General features: G+C 38.9%; 1 protein-coding gene across 7 annotated transcripts in view; it reads right to left on the reverse strand.

Annotated features, from left to right (window-relative positions):
- Positions 1–361: 361 nt before the first annotated feature.
- Positions 362–21,738, reverse strand: part of LOC107156441 (BRCA1 associated protein) — a 35,934-nt gene continuing 14,557 nt past the window's right edge. For 6 of the 7 annotated variants that reach the window (XM_015502521.2, XM_048785620.1, XM_015502519.2 and 3 more), the window contains 6 exons: positions 18,887–18,962; positions 18,339–18,477; positions 17,870–17,979; positions 14,481–14,570; positions 5,786–5,889; positions 362–2,139 (listed from right to left, as the gene is read on the reverse strand). In XM_015502521.2, the coding sequence (XP_015358007.1) occupies positions 1,776–2,139; positions 5,786–5,889; positions 14,481–14,570; positions 17,870–17,979; positions 18,339–18,477; positions 18,887–18,962 (883 nt within the window). In that variant the 3' untranslated portion in view covers positions 362–1,775. The remainder of the gene's footprint in view (positions 2,140–5,785; positions 5,890–14,480; positions 14,571–17,869; positions 17,980–18,338; positions 18,478–18,886; positions 18,963–21,738) is intronic. The other variant, XM_015502520.2, reaches the window with a different exon arrangement.

The raw sequence follows: 21,738 nt of genomic DNA on the forward strand, positions 1-21,738 counted from the left end.
CTGAAAACCGCAGCTCTGCCAGCTGGAGGCTGGGCCGAGTGATGGAGGCGATCATAATGAAATGAGGAGCAAGCTTTGTAAACTACTTCTTAATTAGTATGCTACAATCCACCCCAGCTTCTGCAAGGTCAGACATGCAAGACAAGTACTTGGCCAAAACAGCAGGATTCTAACTAGTGTAAAAATAGATTTTAAATAAAATAGAATCTCTATAGGAAAGACAATTAGGTTATGCTTTACATTCCCACTCTTGCTTTAAGATATCTGTATATTAATTAAAGTCCAAGAAGGACTTATAGCATTAGCATTGGTCTGCCCTAAGTAAAAATTAAGAATGTTTGACTAAGTACATTCATTTTGCAAAGTTACAGTTAAGGTTTTTTTGTTTTTTGTTTTTGGTGGAGGTGGGGGGAGAGGGAATGCTGCAGCATATCCCCCAAAATGGATAGTGATTAGCAACACAGCTGATGTATTAACAACACCTAGGACCATTTAAGTCAAAGGGGATGAGGCCCAATCACAGCCTAAAAAATAATTATTCAATGTGACAATTTAAAACCTTTGGCTAATTATAAAGCAGAAAACAAAACCCATCATTTAACAGTATGCCTTGTTAACATGTCCAGCTCCCTCTTCTAGAAGCTAAATTCCAACACAGGTCTCGCTTCAGTTTCACTCAATTATGGCATGTCACGAATTATCTTGTTTCTGGTTCTAGAGAAAGTACACAACCCCTCTTCAGTCCATAACAAGCATTACATGACTGTTTTAAAGGGGGCTCTGTTGAAATTCAAATTTTAGGATTTAGTAACAGCCTTTGGTTATATCTTGAAAGCATAATTGAAAATCTGCCCAAGCTCCCTCTAGCTGCAACCTGAACATGAATTCGGATCTTTTGTAAACATTCAGAAAATACTGATCCCAGCAAAATACACAATTAGCTAGCCAGAGGCCTCATTCTATGTTTTCACATGGATGATAAATTTCCTCTCTTATTCTTGCTAGATACTAGGAAATCCACTCTGAGATTTAGATCTTGAATACTCATTAAGCCTCTTTCTTATTTGAGGTGCATAATGATGTGTGGAGTCACCAGAAATAAACTAAGTGGAACTGCCACCATTTTTCCTACACTATGTCTACTCAATCTGTCCTGGGTTGTTTTTCCTGGCTAGCTGTAGGGCAAGAGGAGATGGCTGCTGGTGACAAGCCACTGCCTGGCTTACAACCCAGCCCATCTTCATATAACATTCAAACAATTCTTCAACTCCCCAGAGGAAGGGAGGGATGGCAATGATATGAGACTGGAGCTAGGGAATTTTCCTAGCTCCTCAGTAGCCAATGGGAGCCTGCCTTTAGAGCAGCTGCTATCAGCTCTGGGAGGTTTAGTGCTAGGTAACATTACCTTTGAGGTTATGAAAAACTTCACGTCTTAAAACTACCCTACAGCTAAACATCAAATACTCCAACTCAATAAATACAACGGAAAAATGCACAGCAGAGTTGGGGCATCTACCAAGCAGGAAGGCAAAATGGTCATTAGAATGTCTGAGGTTAGTGAACTCTTACCCACCTTTGAAAACACTGTTCAGGTGCATCTGCTCTCTCAGCACCCTCTACATTCACTATGCCACACTAGCAAATGAAAGATCCAAACGACTGTGGCTTGATCCTTACTTGTACTTATTAGGGCCCACCCTCCCATTTAGCCAAAGGTCCCAGCACACCCTTCAGTGCCAGGGAGAACAGTCTCAGGGATGTTGTTTTTCTGAAGATCACTTGCCCCTCTTGCTTCGACCCTTCCTGGAGGGCAGCTTCCCGCTGCCCCCTGAAGAGGAGGGGCTGGAGGTGGAGGCCATGGCAATGTTGATCTGTCCTTCCTGTATTTCCTGCCGGGTCTCAGCAGGTAGATGGCTGATCTGCTGCTGAGTCTCAAGGTAGAACATGACATCACGCAGCTGCTCCTGGATCTCGGTGATCTGAAGGTCTTTTTGGTCACAGGTCTCCTTCAACAACCTTTCCTCCTCTTTTAGCTTGTTCTGCAGGAGGACCTGGTTGGCCCGCAAACACTTATTCATTTCCTGCTCCTCCTGGAGCTCAGTTGTGAGTTTGGCCACTTTCGTATTTAGCTGAGTGCACCTTTTGCAAAACAAAGACAAAAGCATATCTTTTCATTTGCTGACACAGTCGCCTTTCTACTCTGGGATTGAACAGCAGGCCACGACCTCAGAATCCATTTTAGAGCAGTCTCCCCCTCCCTCCTCTGCTGAGGGAGACTGGTTTGCTGCCACTGTAATCAGCTAGGCAAAGAAAGAATTTTGCTCTTGTTAACCCAGGTGTAGCTTCCAGCCAATTTTTAAGCATCTGAAATTTTTCAGTAGCAGAAACTTGTGTGACTCATGGTAAAAATGCTTCTGTCAGTCCATAGTTAAATGGATGCCTCAGAGAAACAGCTATAATAAAGAAGTTATGAGGAAAAGTGACATTCTTGGAGAGTCAATTGCTCTGACCTCACTGCATTTCTGGAGGAGAAAAAAAGATGCTTATTCTAACCAAAGGGTTTTCCAGAATTGGGAATTCCCTATTCTTAATGCCCAATCTTACACATAAGTAAAGAATTATAAATGAAAACACCATTTGAGATACCATTTTTATGTTTCAGAGTGCTAAAGAGCCCACTGGAAGAGGCACACCTACTACCAATGAATGGATAAAGAAAATGTGGTGCACATATATAATGGACTATTACTCAGCCTTAAAGAACAATGAAATTATGACATTTGCAGGTAAATGGATGGAAATTATGCCAAGTGAAATAAGGAATCCCAAAAAACCAAAGGCTGAATGTTTTCTCTTATAAGTGGATGCTGATTTGGTGGGGGGTGTATGGTTACGGAAGAATGAAGGAACTTTGGATTGTGCAGAGGGGAGTGAGGGGAGTGCTGGGGTAGTGGGGATGGGAAGGAAGGTAGAATGAGAGACATTATTATCCTATATACATGTATGATTACACTACTGGTGTGACTCTGCACCATATACAGCCAGAGGAACGAGAAGTTGTGCTACATTTGTGTACAGTATGTCAAAATGCATTCTACTGCCTCGCATAGCTAATTAGAACAAATTAAAAAATTTACAAAAAAAAGGCACACCAACATGTTTACACTGGAGTGTAAATTGGTACAGACTTTTTGGAAGTCAATTCTCTTAAATTGGGCAGTGGCCCATGCCTGTAATGCCAGGGGCCCACACCAATAATCCCAGTGGCTCAGGAGGCTAAAACAGGAGAATCGCCAGTTCAAAGCCAGCCTCAGCAAAAGGGAGGCACTAAGCAACTCAGTGAGACCCTGTCTCTAAATAAAATACAAAATAGAGCTGGGGATGTGGCTCGGTGTTTGAGTGCCCGAGTTTAATCTCTGGTACCAAAAAACAACAACAAAAAGTTCACAGCTGAGCATAGTGGTGCATACCTCTAATCTCAGCAACTTGGGAGGCTGAGGCAGGAAGATCATTAAATTTGAGGCCAGCCTGGACAACTATATCTCAAAACTATATCTCCAAAAAAAAGGGGGAGGGGTGGGCTGGAGATACAGTTTAGTCGTAGAACACCACTGGGTTCAGTCCCCAGTTCTGCTTAAAAAAGAAAAGTGCACATGCCCCACCCCGCTTTTAGGGGATACCAGGGATTGAACTCAGGGGTACTCGACCACTGAGTCACATCCCCAGCTCTATTTTGTATTTTATTTAGAGATAGGATCTCACTGTGTTGCTTATCACCTCCCTTTTGCTGAGGCTGGCTTTAAACATGCAATCCTCCTGTCTCAGCCTCCTGAGCTGCTGGGATTACAGGCATGGGCCACAGCACCCAGCTGCACATGCCTTTTGACATAGCTATTAGCTATTCTACTTTTTTATCCTATAAAAAGATGAATGAAGAAAGATGCTCATTAAAACACTGTTTATATCGGTGTAAGACAGGAGACAATTTAAATGTTAATCAATAGGGAATTGGTTAAAATTATTATAGTGTATCCATACAATGTAAATCATGCAACTGTTAACAAAGATCAGAATAGATCTAAATATGCTAGTATGAAAATGTTTCCAAAAAAGAATATTTCACCAAAGAGAATACCTGCAGTACTGTTTTTATAGAAAAAAGATAATGTGCCAGGCATGGTGGCACACCCCTATTATCCCCATGACTTGGGAGGCTGAGGCACAAGGATTGCAGGTTCAAAGCTGGCCTCAGCAATTTAGCAAGACTGTAAGCAATGTAGAGACCCTGTCTTGAAATAAAAAATAAAAATGTCTGGGGATGTAGCTCAGTGGTAAAGTGCCCTGGGGTTCAACATTCACTATTAAAAAACAAATACAAACAAACAAGTTACCACTTACTAGGATCCAGGAAGTGAAAAGAGCATCTAGTTTTAACTAATTTTTTTAACTCAGCTCAATTTGTTAGGATATTGAAAGTGGAAGAAAATTTAAAAATTTCTATTAATATTGCAGTGTTGTTTTTATAGAGGTTTAAAAAATTTGGTGAGAGAGTTTCTGTTTGGGGTGATGAAAAATTCTGGAAGCATAGGGATGGTAGTGGTTTTGCAACATTGAAAGTACACTTAGTGCTATTGAATTTATACTTAGAAATGTTAAAATGGCACATCCTGTGTTCCATATATATTTTTCTACAACAAGAAGAAACTATTAGAAAATGTTTTTTAACAGTAGGAGAAAATGGGTGAAGAGTATTAGGAAATCTTGATGCTACTATATTTGCAGTCTTTCTATTATTCTAAAATTATTCCAAAATAATGTTAAAGAAAAAAATACTTTTTCTCCCTATGGTACTAGGGATTGAATCTAGGACCTTGTGCATGCTAGGCAAGTGCTCTGTCGCTGAGCTATATCCCCAGCCTCCCAAACAATCCGTCCGTCTATCTATCTATCTATCTATCTATCTATCTATCTATCTATCTATTGTATATAAACAGACATTTGGTGTTGAGGATTGAACCCAGTGCCTTACACATGCTAGGCAAGAACTGTACCACTGAGCAACAGCCCCAAACCCCCAAACAATACTTTTTTTTTTAATATTTATTTTTTGGTTTAGATGGACACAACATAATGCCTTTATTTTTATGTGGTGCTGAGCATCAAATTCGAGTCCAACCTGTGCTAGGCAAGTGCTCTACCGCTGAGCCACAATCCAGCCCCAAACAATACTTTTTAAGGACCAATTATCCCCCTTAAATGTATGTTTTATCTATTTGTATGAACACAATAAATCCATTCACTTCCAAAGTGAATATAACCTAAATCAGAAAGATAATTTTAATCAGTAACAACTATCTTCTTAAATGAGAGTTGCCACACTAATCATTTGGCTCCTTGCTCTATTTTCAACCTCTTTGGCTAAAGCCAACGACATCTCTGGCTTAGATATAGACTCCTTCCTAACTTCCAGTTTTATCAACCATGGTTCATAGCAGCTGCAGGCCCTGAACACAAGGAAACTCCTTCCTACCAACAAAAATGGAAGCCATCTGCCACGCTGCAAGATGCAGATGGCAGGGGGCCATCCACCTCAGGTGAAATAATGCATTTTTTAGTAAATAAGGAGTCACAGTAAATTTGCTCCACTTATAGGGAATCTCTTGAAAACCTGGTGATGTACACACTTGAAATTGAAGGTCCTCCCAAAAGAATGAAGGGAATCATCTGTTGACAGGGCATGTTACCATAAAGTGGCTAATTTGAATAACAGACCAACTATACCTACTTCCTTTCCACAGACTGCTTTTCTTTCAGGAGATCATTGAGTCTATGCTCCAGATTATCACACTTCTCAATCGTTTCTTTAAATTTGGTCTTCATGTTGTTAATCTGAAAGAGCAAAGAGGGATCATGCTAAATTGTGTTGTCCTTGGACACGATTTTCCCCAATTATCAGTGTATGATTTTGACAAACCAAATCTAGAAAAGGTGAGGTAATCATTTGAAAGCATATCTGGGAGCTAGGGTTGTAGCTCAGTGGTAGAGCACTTGCCTAGCATGTGAAACACTGGGTTTGATTCTTTTTTTTTTTTTTTTTAACAACAGATAAAGAAAGTTTTAATTTCTTTTCACATTAACATTGCTTACCACAATCAGTTAACAGAAATTACTGTAACATTGGTCAAGATGACTTCTTAAAACTAAAGATGTTTGTTATGAGAAAACCTCAATGTGAATGATGATGTTAGATACTATATTTTTCATGATAAGATACAACTTATTTTGAAAAGAAAGCAAATATTTCAGATCAGGGAGACATGCTGAGGTTTTAATAAAAGAAAAGCATTGCTTTGTCCAGAATACTTAAGTCTAGGACACTTCAGGTAAGAGATGAGTCAGATGCCAAGCGCTGGGCAGTGGCACAGGCCTGCAGTTCAGGCTTTATTTACATGACTGGGTCTATGCAGCTCTCACCTTCAGGTTAAGTGAGGGGCTATTTTTGGCAGAGGATCTTCAATAGTAGCCTTGGATATGGATCAATTATATTTTAACCATCAGGCAGTCCGAGGAATTGTTTTTAAACGATAGTTGAGTATTTTCATGTATATACTATTAAGGCATCTAAATTTTTGGTGTTTTCAGTATATAAATTTACTGCTACTTTTTATTCTTTTTCCATTTTGTACAACTATAATATTAGATATTAAGTGACACAATTCTTTCTCTACTAATGAATCATTTTATCCCACTTAGGAAACTCTAAATTGAAGTCTTGCAAAAGGGAAAAATATATAATGTGGAAACACACAAAAAACTATATTGAAAACAGAGAATTTTTTAACCCACCAGAAAAATGTAATCATGATTAACTGATAGTCTTTAACTTTGGAAAAATAGGAGTAATTAGAATCAAAATAAGTCCTAAAAATAATTACCAGTAGTTTGTTTTCCAAAAGAAAAATAGAGCCATAAATGGTTAATTGCCCAATTAAGAAACTACCAGATTCTTCTTCAGTCAACACTAACAGGATTCACATTTGAGCAAGTCAACAAAGCATGTAAATATTTAACATCTCTTGAATATAACATTTTAGTATAACAGAGACTACATAATTCTATCCACTGTTGTGACTGTGCACAAATTAACCAGGTTAAATATCAAAGATACATTGGGATTACTTCCAAACCAACAACAAAATATTAATTGAAATGAATTTTAAAAGATTCAGAAATAAAAGTAGAAAATGATTTTAACATGGATGAGACAGTGCTTAAACAATTATTGACCTAATCAACACCTTTAAAATTACCACCAAAATGTACTACAATATATTTTTTTTAATTTAGTTTACAGAAGGAATCTATAAGTACAGGTTGCAGAAAGAAAATGTTTAGTGCTATTTACATTCATTTTAAAACTCTGCTCTATACAAATTTAATTCTGATCAGTAGGAACAATATTTTTGTAGATCTACTGCATATAAAGCCTTTTCATCAAAGCATTAACAACGAACAAACAACCTGATTGCATTTAAACAAAGCCGAACATCTGAAACAATTTACACTTAATGTCTGTAAGGGCTGTGAACACTTACCGAGTATAGAACATAATGTCAGCCTGCAACTTCATTTTTAAAAAGGCTAAAGTTATTTATATGGAATCTTGTTCTATATACTACACGCCAATCTATATTGAAGTTCTATATTTAGCTATTTTATAAGTCTTTTATTAAATATATTCTACACATATTTGTAATTTCATCCAGGAAGAATTTCTTCCCAGTGAAAAAAATATAAAATCTTTAATATTTTTTTTACAGATTTAGGTGAAACTAGCTCATGCTTTAGTGCTGTGCATTGATTTTTTTAGCATATAAATCTTTAAATTATTGGTATAAAACAAGAGAGTGGCATCCTTAATTATATATGCCTTAAAAATCAGCTTTTGATTTTAATATAATTGCAAGCACTAACACCAAATGCAAACTGTATAAAGAAACAAAATTAGTACTATGAAGATTTTTTTTTAATTTTAAGAATTCATCTGAAATCTCTAATGAGTAAGTATGATGTTGAACATGATTAGGGATGAGCAATAATTATGGAAAATTTCAATTTTCTGATATTCAAATACATAAAATTGATCAGTCAATGAGGTTTTCTAATATTTCTGCACGCTAACGAAAGCCTCTGAGCGCCTGGCATACCTCCCACTTTAAGGCTAGGAGACGCACTCTCACCCCTCGTGTGCTGTCTGAACAAGCACTCAGTGACTAGGACTCAAGAGTGCATGTATTAAAGGAAAAAAAAAATAGTTTCATCAGCCCTCTACTGAGTGCTTTAAACAACAGGCACATTTTGTTTTTGTTTTTTTCATTTGTTGCAGTGAAAATAGTCACACTCAGTTTAATATTCTGTGCCAGTATAGCCACCATGGCTGACTTTGGTAGAATTCACCCAACATTTTAGTTTCTTTTCCATTTTTTTTCCTCTTAAGTTGGCTCAGTAATTAACTTGATTGATTGCTGAGAATCTTCCAGTGTGGAATTGTATACATGAGTATTTCTAGGTACAATAAACTGTTATAAATTCTGCTGATGGGTTTGATTCTTAGCAATGCTTATAAACAAATAAAATAAAGGTCTGTCAACAACTTAATATGTATATATAGAAAGCATTTCTGTAACAAGAATGAAAATTGTGAGAAATTCTTTTTTTGCTTACTGTTCCTGAACACTAATGAAGAAGGGATCAGAAGTTGCTAAATGTCGTGAAACTGTTAGAAGGTGACCAGCAAGTTTCAGGCCCTTGAGCAGGAGTTGGTTCACCAGAGGGCAGAGCAGGCCTCCCATTATTAATCACTCCCCATTATTTTTCCCTTCTGTGCTTACATTTCAAAAGTTATAATAATCCACTGGTTCTAATTGTTTGGTCTTATCTCCACCACCCCTCAAATCATTACTTTTAAGTTATAATAATCCACTGGTTCTCATTTTTTGGTCTTATCTCCACCCCCCGCCCCAAACTATTACTTTTCTCACATACCAGCAAGCTGTATGAAACACAAAGTCCATGTTTGGGAGGTAAAGACAATATATGTCTAGAGAACTAAGTCATATGACCTAGTCTTATTTTTAAAAGAGAATTTTAAGATTTTGGTGTATTAGATAGCAGTAATCCTAGCTAAGAGTGTACTGGAGACCAGCTAGAGGGAAACTGGACTGGCTCAGTGTAAAGGCCAACAGACCTAAAAACTGCCTCAACTCCATTTTTTTTTAAAAAATATTTTTAGTAGTAGATGGACACAATGCCTTTATTTTATTTATTTATTTATTTTTAGAGAGAGAGCGTGCATTTCAATATTTATTTATTTATTTATTTATTAGTTTTCGGCGGACGCAACATCTTTGTTTGTATGTAGTGCTGAGGATCGAACCCGGGCCACACACATGCCAGGCGAGTGCGCTACCGCTTGAGCCACATCCCCAGCCCCTCAACTCCATTGTTGAAGGACACTGGGAAAAGAATAGATGGGAAGGGGAAAGGAGAGGCTGAGTGGACCATGAGGCAATAATAGGATCTGAAAGTGACCGAGATTTGAAATTCTTTTATTTATTTATTGTATATAAACAGACATTTGGTGTTGAGGATTGAACCTAGTGCCTTATACATGCTAGGCAAGAACTGTACCACTGAGCAACAGCCCCAATCCCCACAACAATACTTTTTAAGGACCAATTATCCCCCTTAAATGTGGTCCAGGCACTGGCTATGTGTTCCATAGGCAGTATCTCATTTATTGTTCACAACAAGCCAATGCCATAGATAAGGTACCTTTGACAAATACTAAGGCTCAGAGAAAGGTGAGGCAATATGCCCAAGGTCACTTAGCTTGATGGTGGTGAATCCAGTCTAAGACCAAGCCTGATCCAAAGCCAAGTTCTAAAACTCTTTCTGTACACTAGAGGCCAAAGCTGTACTGAAGAGAAGACACAACCTCTGCACCATATCTGAATCCTTAGCAGACCCTGCGTATGATGCATGTGAGATTGATCATGCAGGAGAAATCAACCTTTCTTTCTTTTTTCCTTTTTTTGGAACTGGGGATTGAATCCCTCAGGGAAGTTAACCAGTGAGTCACATCCCCAAACCTTTACATATATATAGATATATATACACACACATACATACACACACACACACACACACACTATATTATATATATATTTTGTTGTTGTTGTTGTCGTCGTCAATGGACCTTTATTTATTTAAATGTGGTGCTGAGAATCAAACCCAGTGCCTCACATGTGCTAGGCAAGTGCTCTCTCTACCACTGAGCCACAACCCCTGCTCTCCCCATCCCTTTTTACTTTGTATTTTGAGACAGGGTGCCACTAGTTAAGTAGGGACTCACTAAGTTGCAGACAGAGGCTGCCCTTGAACACTCGATCCTCCTGCCTCAGCTTCTAGAGTTAAGGGGATTACAGGCATATGCTTCTGCATATGCTCTCTTTCTAAACATTTTCATACAGCCTAGTTGGTCTCTAATAGCATTGCCCTTTTAAAAAAAATAATAATTGTTTTGTAGCAATTAACTTTATAGCCAATTTCTTTAATTTAAAAGAATACGGACGGGGCAGCTGGGGTGTAGCTCAGCAGTAGAGTGCTTGCCTCCCATGTGTGAGGCACTGGGTTCGATCCTCAGCACCACATAAAAGTAAATAAAAAAAATAAAGATACTGTGTCCATGTATAACTAAAAAATATTTTTAAAAAATAAAAATAGCTTCAAAATTGCCCTAATTTTATTTTGGTATTAATTTTCTCTTCAACGTTATTTTGAAATCAGAGACTATTACATTGTTTTCCCATTTGCTCCCAAACTCACTCTTCAGTGAAGTTGGAAAGGACAAAAATTACTATCGAAAGGAATCAAACTGTATGTTTTGGTCAGAGAAAATGCTTAAGCCAAACACATTTAAATCAAGATGAAAAATGAGGTAAATCTAGCTGGCTGCAGTGGTACACACCTGTAATCCCTGTAATTCTAGTGACTTGGGGGGGCTGAGGCAGAAGGATCACAAGTTCAAGGCCAGCCTCAGCAATTTAGTGAGGCCCTAATCCATTCACAATTTAGTGAGTCCCTATCTCAAGAAATAATAATAATAAATAAAAAGAACTGGGGATGAAAGTCAATGTTAAAGCACCCCAGGGTTCATTCATAGGCAAGGGGGAAAAAAAAGATAACTCTAAAGAGGCTTTTAATGTTGCTAAAGATGGATATTACAAAGGTTTGTTAGTGCCTTTAAACCATTTCCAAGCGCTAGACCACAGTAAGAAACAGTGAATAGATATAGACATGAAACAAAAACGAGTTTCACAAAATAATGTGAAATACTCTAAACACTTTATATCTACCATATTCTATGCAATAAAAATGCCAGCTGTGATCCACTATATTCATTTCAGAATCCACAACTGGAAAAATACTGATTTAAATGGAGCTAGAGGTTCAAACAAAAAAGAGTCATCTTTAGGGAATTTGCCTGTACTGCTCACTATGTGTTTTTCATATGTCAGTCCTTTCTGTGAGTCCATAATGTGACCCCATGAAAACTAAGAACCTTCAAGTGGGTATAAGCTTTATTTTCTAGACTCGGCTCACATGCTATAGTAATGGCACTGCCTCAGGCACTAGGGAAGAAACAGTATTTATTTATTTATTTATTTATTTATTTATTGGTACTGAGGATTGAACCCAGGTTGCTTAACCATTGAGCTACATCCTCGGCCCTTTTTTATATTTTATAAAGGGCCTCACTGAATTACTAAGTGCCTCACTAAGTTGCTGATGCTGGCTTTGAACTTGCAATCCTCCTGTTTCAGCCTCTCAAGCTGCTGGGATTATAGTGTGCACCACCATGCCCAGCAAGAAACAGTACTTACGACTAAAATCCATGATGAATTTCAACCTCAATCACTCCCCTCTTGACATGGAATTTTTTTTTCTTTGTAGCACTGGGGATTGAATTCAGACTCTGCCACTGAGATACATTCCCAGCCATTTGTTGTTGTTTTTTGGAGATAGGGTCTCACTAAGTTGCCTAGTCTGGCCTGGAACTTCCAATCCTCCTGCCTCAGCTTCCCAAGTAGCTGGAATGATAAGTGTGCACAACTACACCTGGCAACATGAACATTTTATGAGCCTCCCAAACAAGAATCTGTCAGTGTAGCCCAGAGTCCAGGTCACTGTTCTCCCTGCATTCTTTAATGCTGAGGGTGCTAATGGATAGAAGAATGGCTAAATAAAGGACAGTGGCAGGACAATAGGCTTGTATTAGCCATGAACTTATGGATAAATGATATTTGTTATCAGAAAACAAAAGCATCCTTTAAGCCCTGTGAACTTTGACCTGGAGCTGCCCTGGCCTCTGTTTACCTAAAAGTAAATGTAAGCAAGTTTCAGTGCTTCCTCTCCCTGCCCCAACCTGCTTTCACTGACATGTTTTAGGAAATGAAGTCAATCCTGAAGAATCTCAAAGGGCAGAGAGATTCCTGAGCTGAGTTCTCAAAGGTCTGCATGAAAGATTTGAGGTGGTCGAGCTGCTACATCCCATAGAAAACCCCATTAGTGAGGCTGCAGAAGCACTGCCAACACGCCTCCCTGTGAGTCTATAATGTGACACCAAGGGCTCTGCCTCCACTCCCACGTGTGCTTCAATCAAGCCCTATTCAGAATTACAAAGTCCAGTGACCTCAAGTGCCTCTGGAAAGGCACTTGCACTGACTGGAAGGTTCTTGTAAGAATTTTGACAATAACTTTAGATCATTTTAAAGTTGGTGTTAAGCATTATTATTATTATTATTCTAAAAGAACCCTATTTCTCTCATTTATAGGCAGACCCAGAAAGTGGGGCCCATGGGCCTAGCATAACAAGAGCTTGGACCCTGGCCGTAGGTCTGCAATTATAGCCAACGCAGACATGGGCCCCAGGCCTGGCTCTGGAGGCCCAGGTAAGGGTGGTGACTCACCAAGTCACTATAGTAATCACTAGAAATGTCAAAAGTCTTGGGTTGGGGATATAGCTCAGTTTGGTAAAATGCTTCACTCACATGCACAAGGTCCTGGGTTCAATCCCAAGCACCACAAAAGAAAAAGAAAAAAGAAAAATGTCAAAGGTCTTTATTTAATTACAGACCCTGTCCCTAAGTCCAGAGAATGGTTCCTAGAGCCCTAATTATATAGAAACTCTCATGGTTTTTCAAATTACCTTATTTGGAACTCTCGGGATTCTTTGTACATGCTAGAAATAAAGGGAAAATCAAGCTGGGAGGGGTCTGAGTCCTCTACCCAGCTTTCCACCCAAACCACACCACTTTTCTCTTTCACATCATGAAATAACTGAATGGCATATTTTTTTTAAAATTAATTGCTTTTTGATATGGGATCTTTCTATGTTGCCTAGTCTGGCCTCATGTAATCCTCTTTTCTCAGTCTCCCAAGTAGCTGAGACTACAGGCTTGAGCTGAATGGCATCTTTTTTGGTTTTTCTTTTTGCAGTAGTGGAGTTTGAATTCAGGGCTTCACACATAGTAGGCAAGCTCTGAGCTACAAGCCTGGTCTTTTTTTTTTTTTTTTCCTTCAGCTGTTGACGGACTTTTATTTATTTATTTAGTAACTTATATGTGGTGCCGAGAATCAAACCCAGTGCCTCACACATGCTAGGCAAGTGCTCTACCACTGAGCCACAACCTCACCCCAAGCCTGGTCTTTTTTGTTATTTTGAGATAGGTCTTGCTAACCTGCCAATGCAGGCCTCAAATGTACAATCCTTCTGCCTTAGTCTCCCAGGTAGCTGGGTGTGTGCCAGCATGCCTGGTTTGGATGGCATCTTTATTTTGTTAAAATCTGGAAACCACTGACCCAGCCCAATATCCTGCCAGGATGACCCCTGAAACTCTTTAACATCTCTGCCCAATTTTATTTCCTTTAATTTAGAAGAGCTTAATACCATCTTGTAGCCTCACAAGTTCAAAGCTGCTCTCAAAGGCAGCTGTTCCCAAGTTGACAAACCAACTGGCTGACTCAAATTACAAGCCCTTATATACATACCTTATGTTTGTAACAGAATTGCATAAACTGCTTGAAAATTACAATCCTTTAAGCCCAAGTTTTCTTTTTTTTTCCTTTCTTTTTTTTTTGTAGTTGTAGATGGACAGCATGCCTTTGTTCTGTTTCATTTTTATGTGGTGCTAAGGATTGAACCCAGTGCCTCACACATACTAGGCAAGTGCTCTGCCACTGAGCTCAGCCCCAGCACCCCCAAGGTTTCTTTTTAGAGGCAAAACCGTTCTCTACCATTTATCAGACTCAGAAGGAAGATTCTAACGACTCCTTTTCCCCTGCCCTCTGCTTCCCACCCACCATAAGACTGCCCTGCCAGATGGCATTTCAGCAGTCACCAAACGAGACAGACTTACTTCCTCTGCTGTGTCCTTCTCTATCCGCACTATCTTGTTTTCCCAATAGATTCGCTGAGATTCCAGCTGGCTTGTTAGTAAATATGAATACTAGAAATAGAGAGTAAACAACAAAATGTAAGTCAATTCTGTCAGTCTCTGAAATCCAATTAAAACCTGACTTTGATCAATAGAATAAAAGTAACCATCAGAATGTAGTGGTTTTGGTTTGTTTTTGAGGTGCTGATAATTGAAGCCAGGGCCTTGCACATACTAGGTAAGTGCTCTACCACTAAATCCCAGCCCCAGCAACTTTTTAAAAAAAATATATAATATATACATATTTTTTTAGTTATACATGGACACAGTATCTTCATTTTGTTTATTTATTTTTATGTGGTGCTGAGGATCGAACCCAGGGTCTCATATGTGTGAGGCGAGCACTCTATCACTGAGCCACAATCCTAGCCCCCCAGCAAGTTTTTTTTTTTGGTATAGGGATTGAACCCGGGGCACTTTAACATGGAGCCATATGCCACATTCCCAGCCCTTTTAATTTTAAGTTTTGAGCAGAGTCTCACTAAGTTACTGAGTCTGGTCTTGAACTTGTGATTCTCCTGCCAGTCTCTCAAGTAGCTGAGATTACAGGCACAAGCCACCATGCCCAGCTTTGTTGTTTGTTTGAGAAAGGTCTTGCTTTGCCACCCAGGCTGTTATCAAACTCATGGCTCAGAGCTCAAGGGATCCTCCCACCTTGGTCTCCCAAGTAGCTGGGGTTACAAGCATATGCCACTGTGGCAGGCTCATAAAATGTATACTACTTTTGGTTTCCACTCTTTCCAACAGGTGCTGTGCCAGGAGTCACAGAGATGACGAATTATACTTTGTTTTCCTGGAGCTTGTAACCCAGTTGGGAGAAATGTACATTATAGAAACTTATTCTGGTCCAGCTGACTTTAAGAAGAATCACAATGGGTTTAAATCTACGTACAACTCAGGGATAGGAGTATAGCTCAGTGGCAGAGCATATGCTTAGCATGCATGAGGCCGGGGTTCCATCTTCCATACCACATACACACACACATAAAAATCTATATATAACTCAAAGCAAACCATCCATTAATCAGTCCTTTGGTTAACTGCCTCCACTTGGCTTTCTCAGTGCATGCTTAGCATTAATAGCTCTTATGACACTAGTATGTAGTCCACGGTTTACCTGCCTGCTGCCAGAGTAGACTATGGACTCTCTCAAAGAAAGAACTATATCTTTTTCTTTAACTCCAGAACCTGGTGCATGCTGGATGTCAAGAAACATTTGCTACATGATGGCATGAATAAATGAACAGTGCTGTGAAACTACAGGGAAGGGACAGATAGTATATGACAGCAGCATTTGGTAGGACTTCTGAGAGAAACCAAGATTTTGAGAGGGCTCTTGACAGAGACAGATAAACAGAGATCTGATTGCAGAGACCTGCTGGGCCAAGAGAGTGCTGTGGCTGATCAGAGTCTCTTCAGCAATAAAGAAGTGACACCCAGGAGGCTGGAGTACAGAATACAGAGAGTTAGGGCCTGTGGAAGCCTGTGGGTATCATGTTGAGAAATATGGGCAAACTCTAAGGCCAAGCATTGGCAAAATCAAATCTCCATTTTGGAATACTACTCTAGAATCAGAATGGATCTAAACATGTTTGTAGGCTAGAGAGAAAGGACAATTAAAGAACACCTGTGCCACTAGAATATATGCTCTGTGAAGGCAGGGAGTTGGTTCAGTGCTGTAGTCACAGCATGGGACATAGTGGCTCCAAGGTAGTAGCCTTTAATAAAACAATATTCCTTTCTTCTCTCATTTTTTTTTGGAATTTTTATTTTTTTGTGGGGCTAGGGATGGAACCCAGGGCCTCAAGCGTGCAAGGCAAATGTTCCACCACTCAGCTACACCTCCCACCCAATAAATATTTCCTGAGTAAACAAAATGTGTGTAACATAGTTAACGTGGAAGAGCCATTCTAAAAACTTAAAGGGGATTTGATCTTTTCTCTATCAGTGTAGTAATTTATTGATAGCAATATTGTTCTTATTTTGGGCCATTTTGCTGAAACCATCAGATCTTTAAAGATCTATAGATAAGTGAGTTTTCAAATGTCCATTTCCTCTGAAGGTTAAGGTATTTGTTTTGTTATTTGTTTCTGGGGGCGGGCTGGGGTTGTAGCTCAGTGGTAGGTAGAGTGCTTGCCTAGCATGTGTGAGGCTAGGTAAACTGAGTTTGCTCCTCAGCATCGCATAAAAAAAAAAAAAATAAAGGTACTGTGTCCATCTATGACTAAAAAAATAAATAAAAAATGGGGGGGGGGCTGGGGTTGTGGCTCAGAGGTAGAACGCTTGCCTAGCATACGTGAGGCTCTAGGTTTGATCCTCAGCACCCCATAAAAATAAAATAAAGATATTGTGTCTACCTACAACTAAAAAATAAATATCAATTAAAAAAAAAAGAATCTTTTTTTTTTGCATTTACACAAAATGGAACTTATGTTGAAACTTCTCCTAACTTAAAATAGACTTTATACTATAATAACTTTATGGTGGATGGAATTTACTACTATGGAGAAAAACCAGATCGTACTAATTTTGTTATTTCATTTATATGAATACTCAGAAAATGGCTTTAAGCATATCAGCCTCTAATTCATAAAATATATACTTTGAGTCAACATTTAAACATCCAAGCCTCTAAAGCATAAAAAAACCCCAGTCCAATGTGTACAAAAACACTTCTGGGGATGGAAAGATACTAATGGGTTATCCTCATTCTGATCAAGTCTGTTCAGTTTCCAGCTGCTACTGTGATGCCAAAGGAACATTCTAATTTTCAGTTTATTGCAGCTACAAAAGATAACCAAGATTGTTTAAATTAACTAACCTGAACTGGAAACAACTAGGAATGTCACTTGAAAATAATAAGGCACAGTGAAGCTTAAACTTTCAATAAAGAAAAACAGATGTGCAGAGCACAGTGTTGCCTGCAATTGTGGAGGCTGAGGCAGGAGGATCACATGTTCAAAGCCAGCCTCAGCAACTTGGCAAGGCCCTAGGTAACGTAGCGAGACTCTGTCTCAAAATAATTTCTTTCTTTCTTTTTTTTTTTTTTTTTAAAAAAAGGGCTGGGATGTAGCTCAGTAGTTAAGCATCACTGGGTTCAATCCCTGCTACTCAAAACAAAAACAAAAACAAAAACAGATGGTATAAAAATATTTTAACCCTTCATAGCAATGATAGAAGTTAAAAAAAAAAAAAAAAAGAAGTTTACATGCAAAGTAAACAGCAAAAATTAAAAGTCAAACAACCCTTCCAGTTGGAATAGTAAGAAGCAGTAGGAATAGGTACTAAGTGGTAGCTGATAGGCATCTTACCTCTAACTGTAAGGCATCTATTTTCTCCTCCTGGCAAGTGTCACCCTCACATTCATACTGTACTATTTTTCCATCTGTTTTACTTGCAACCAGTCGATGGACATAATTATCTAAAGAAAAGAAATTAGTCAACCAATGTGGGTTCCTAAAAATGAAAAAGGTCTCCGTATACTTTTAACTGAAAATTTTTGTTTTTACAAGTCTATGTGAAATGTCTTGCAATATTTTTTTAAAACTGGATTAAATCATTTGAATTTTAAAAAATGGGCAAGAGTGGAAGTAGAAACTCCCCTTATATATGTGCAACTGAGGCCACTCCTGGGAAATGGAGTCTACAGGGCACCATGAAGAGTTTTTACAACAGCTGACAGGAAGATGATGCTTCAAGCTGTGAGAAAGTGGAGAGATTCTGAAGGAAAATGTCTCCTTAGAGAATAGATCCAAATTAGAAAATCAGAGTGATGCTCACCTCCGGCATAGTCCCAGACTCGATGGTTAGTGAGCTGCATGGCATATGTGTGCTGTGTCTCTTCAAAGTGCTTATAAGCATGTCGACTGACATATCGCCCACATCCTATGTGCCCGCAAATTAAACAAATCCATAAATTCTGCCAAGGAAGAGGTAAGATCTTAGTTAAACAAAAATACATGAATTAGCCCATTTGGGATGGGAAGGGGCTGATACAGAATGAGACTTAGAGTTATTCCTACAGGAGTTTTAGATAAATATGTTTAAAAATGCAACAGAATGCTTTTATAGGTCAATCATTTTCTCTGATTTCTATGGAATTTTATGTAAACAGCAAAATAAAATTCACAATTTGTCAATAAATGGCCAAGTCTTTTAAAAAAACCCACAATAATAGCATGAAGTATTTTTGCTTAGAAGGCATGTATTTGAGACTCATTTTAATTTTTTGTGTGTGTGTCAAAAAGACTTTAAGCCACACTGGGTAGAAGAAAATCCCAGGCAAATAAAGCTGTATTCATCATTCTTTTCCATAATCCATTACTTACTTCCTGAACACCACACTCAAAACACTTATTTTCTTCTACTGGCTCAGGTGTTTGACAGTACCGGCAAACAGGACACCTATCCAGGATGCAGAAAGATAATGGTACAGATTAGACACAAAAGATGGCAATAACAGAAGAACTGGATTATGTCTTCCTCACTGAGATGCTAAATTATCACTTTCCTGTTATTATTTTTATTATTTGTACATTTATATATGACTTTTAAAAAATATTTATTTTTTAGTTTTAGGTGGATACAATCTTTATTTTATTTTTTTGTGGTGCTGAGGACCGAACCCAGTGCCTCACAGATGCTAGGTGAGGACTCTACCACTTGAGCCACAACCCCAGCCCCTATATATGACTTTTTTAAAAGTATTTTTTTAGTGTAGACAGACATAATATCTTTATTTACTTATATATTATGTGGTGCTGAGGATTGAACGCAGTGCCTCACATGTGTGAGGCAAGTGCTCTGCCACTGAGCTACAGCCACAGCCCCTGTATACGACTTTATTATTCTTTAATTTTTTTTTTTTTTTGTAATTGTAGGTAGATAGCATGTCTTTATTTTATTTTTGGGGTGGGTTGGGGTGCTGGGCATCAAACCGAGGGCCTTATGCTGTGAGGCAAGCACTTTACCAACTGAGCTATATCCCCAGCCCTTACATGTCTTTATTTTATGTGCTTCTCTTTGTACGTGGTGCTGAGGACTGAACCCAGAGCTTTACACATGCTAGGCAAGTGCTCTGCCACTGAGCCCCAGCCCCAAACCCATGATATTATTTACAAGTTCTTTTTTTTTTTTAAATACACTTTTTTTAGTTGTCAATGGATCTTTATTTTACTTATATGCAGTGCTGAAAATGAACCCAGTACCTCCCACATGCTAGGCAAGTGCTCTATCACTGAACCACAACCCCAGCCTTAACAAATCCTTGTCATCTTATGACACTTAACTCACCAAATCTTCAAGACCACAAGGTCAAATGTTATTATTATCATCAATGTTTCAGACAAATAAGCTGAAATTTAGAGAGGTTGAGTAACTTGCCCCAAAACCATAAATAATGAAGGAGCAGAAAAACAAACCCCAAAGACATCACTTTAAAATAACCATTTTGAGCTATTCTCAATCAAAATGAAATTATACAAAATTTTGATAAAGCAGAGGAAGAGGGAGAAATTTTATCTGCTTCATAGCCTTTTCTTTTTTCTTCTTTTTTTTTTTTTTGGTACTTAGGACTGATCCAGGGGCACTTAACCACTGAGCCACACCCCAGCCCTTTTAAAGTTTTATTTTGAGACAAGGTTTCACTAAGTTGCTGAGGCTGGCTTTGAACTTGTGTTCCTCCTACCTCAACTTCCCAAGTCTCTGGGATCACAGGCAAAAAAACCCCTGCTATACCACCTGCCTGGCCTGTTTTTAATATTTTTAAAAATATTATATATACATATATACACACACACACATATATTTTTTAATGAGATCTTTGAGGAGTCTCTCCCAGACACAACAACCTTCCCTCCATAACCACCCCCCCACACACAATCCTTGTCCAGGTTCTGGTCAGAGAACTAGTTCTGACCCTGCCTCTTACAAGCAGTCCATACCACCAGTCGGGGTACCATCTCTACCCTCCAATCTTCACTTTGAATTAGGTACACTTATATAATGTGCGACTGAGGCCTCTCCTAGGAAATGGAGCCCTCGGGGCACTTATATACATGTGGAAGCCCCCTACACTGTGCTTCCTGGGCAAGGACCTGCATTTAGCTCCTTCCCATCAGCACCCAGCACTGTACTAAGTATATGCCAAGGCTCAAATAAAACCCATTCACAGGCTAGGGTTTTGGTTCCATGGTAGAGTGTTCACCTGGCATGCATGAGGCACTGGTTCAATCCTCAGCACCACATAAAAATAAAGACATTGTGTCCACCTAAAACTAAAAAATAAATATTAAAAAAAAAAATCATTCACTAAATGAGCTGCATGCTTTTGAATGCAGATACCTGCCTCACACCCCGCAAGGCAGACACAGCAGAGAACAAGCCAAGTGAGGTCCTCGCTCTGGGAAGTTGGCACTCTCCTTCTAACCTTGAGGCCACTTGTGGGTGAATAGAGATTCCTATGGACTTTCATCCCTCCTAACTTCTGGACCTTGGGAGTGTGATCTTTCCCTTCCCATGCACAACCCCCCACCCCCACTGTGTTTTCTTGCTCCTGCTTGTCACCTGGTTAACTCCTACCTATTGTGAGAGTGTCTCCAATCATAATGCTGAACATTGCACCTTTGTAACAGCTGTTAAGGCTGTGATTTCACACTTAATTGTGTGATTACTTGATTTTCTATTTTTCCCTCTGAACTGGGAAACCCATGAGGCCAGAAGCTGATATAAAGCTTCTAGCTAAGTCCTACAGTGCAGTTTGCAAAGGGAACAACCACCCTCCATTTAATAACAGGTGGGAGAAAAGGTCCAGGTTCCAACTGTTCTTTGAAGCATGTTACCTACAACTTAGGCCTCCTGTGCCTGGGGAATTAGGATACATAGGTGTGTGCTTATAAATGTTGACTGCTATTCTGACTAGCTATCAAGCTATTAATAGCACCATAAAGCTAAATATAAGGTTGTTATAGTATGGTTGATAAGAAAGTGAAATTGTAGATATCAAACACAGGCCATAGAAGAGATTGCAGACCTAAATTCATTTTTTTCCCCCAGTGCTAGGGATAAATCCCAGGGTCTTGGGCATGCTAGGCAAGTATTCTGCCACTGAGCCACACCCCCAGCCCATGACAGGTTTCACCTTAACAAAAGAGTCTCAAAGCCAAACTCTGTATTCCTTCCT

Source organism: Marmota marmota, unplaced genomic scaffold, assembly GCF_001458135.2.
Source record: "Marmota marmota marmota unplaced genomic scaffold, marMar, whole genome shotgun sequence".
Taxonomy (NCBI): Eukaryota; Metazoa; Chordata; class Mammalia; order Rodentia; family Sciuridae; genus Marmota; species Marmota marmota.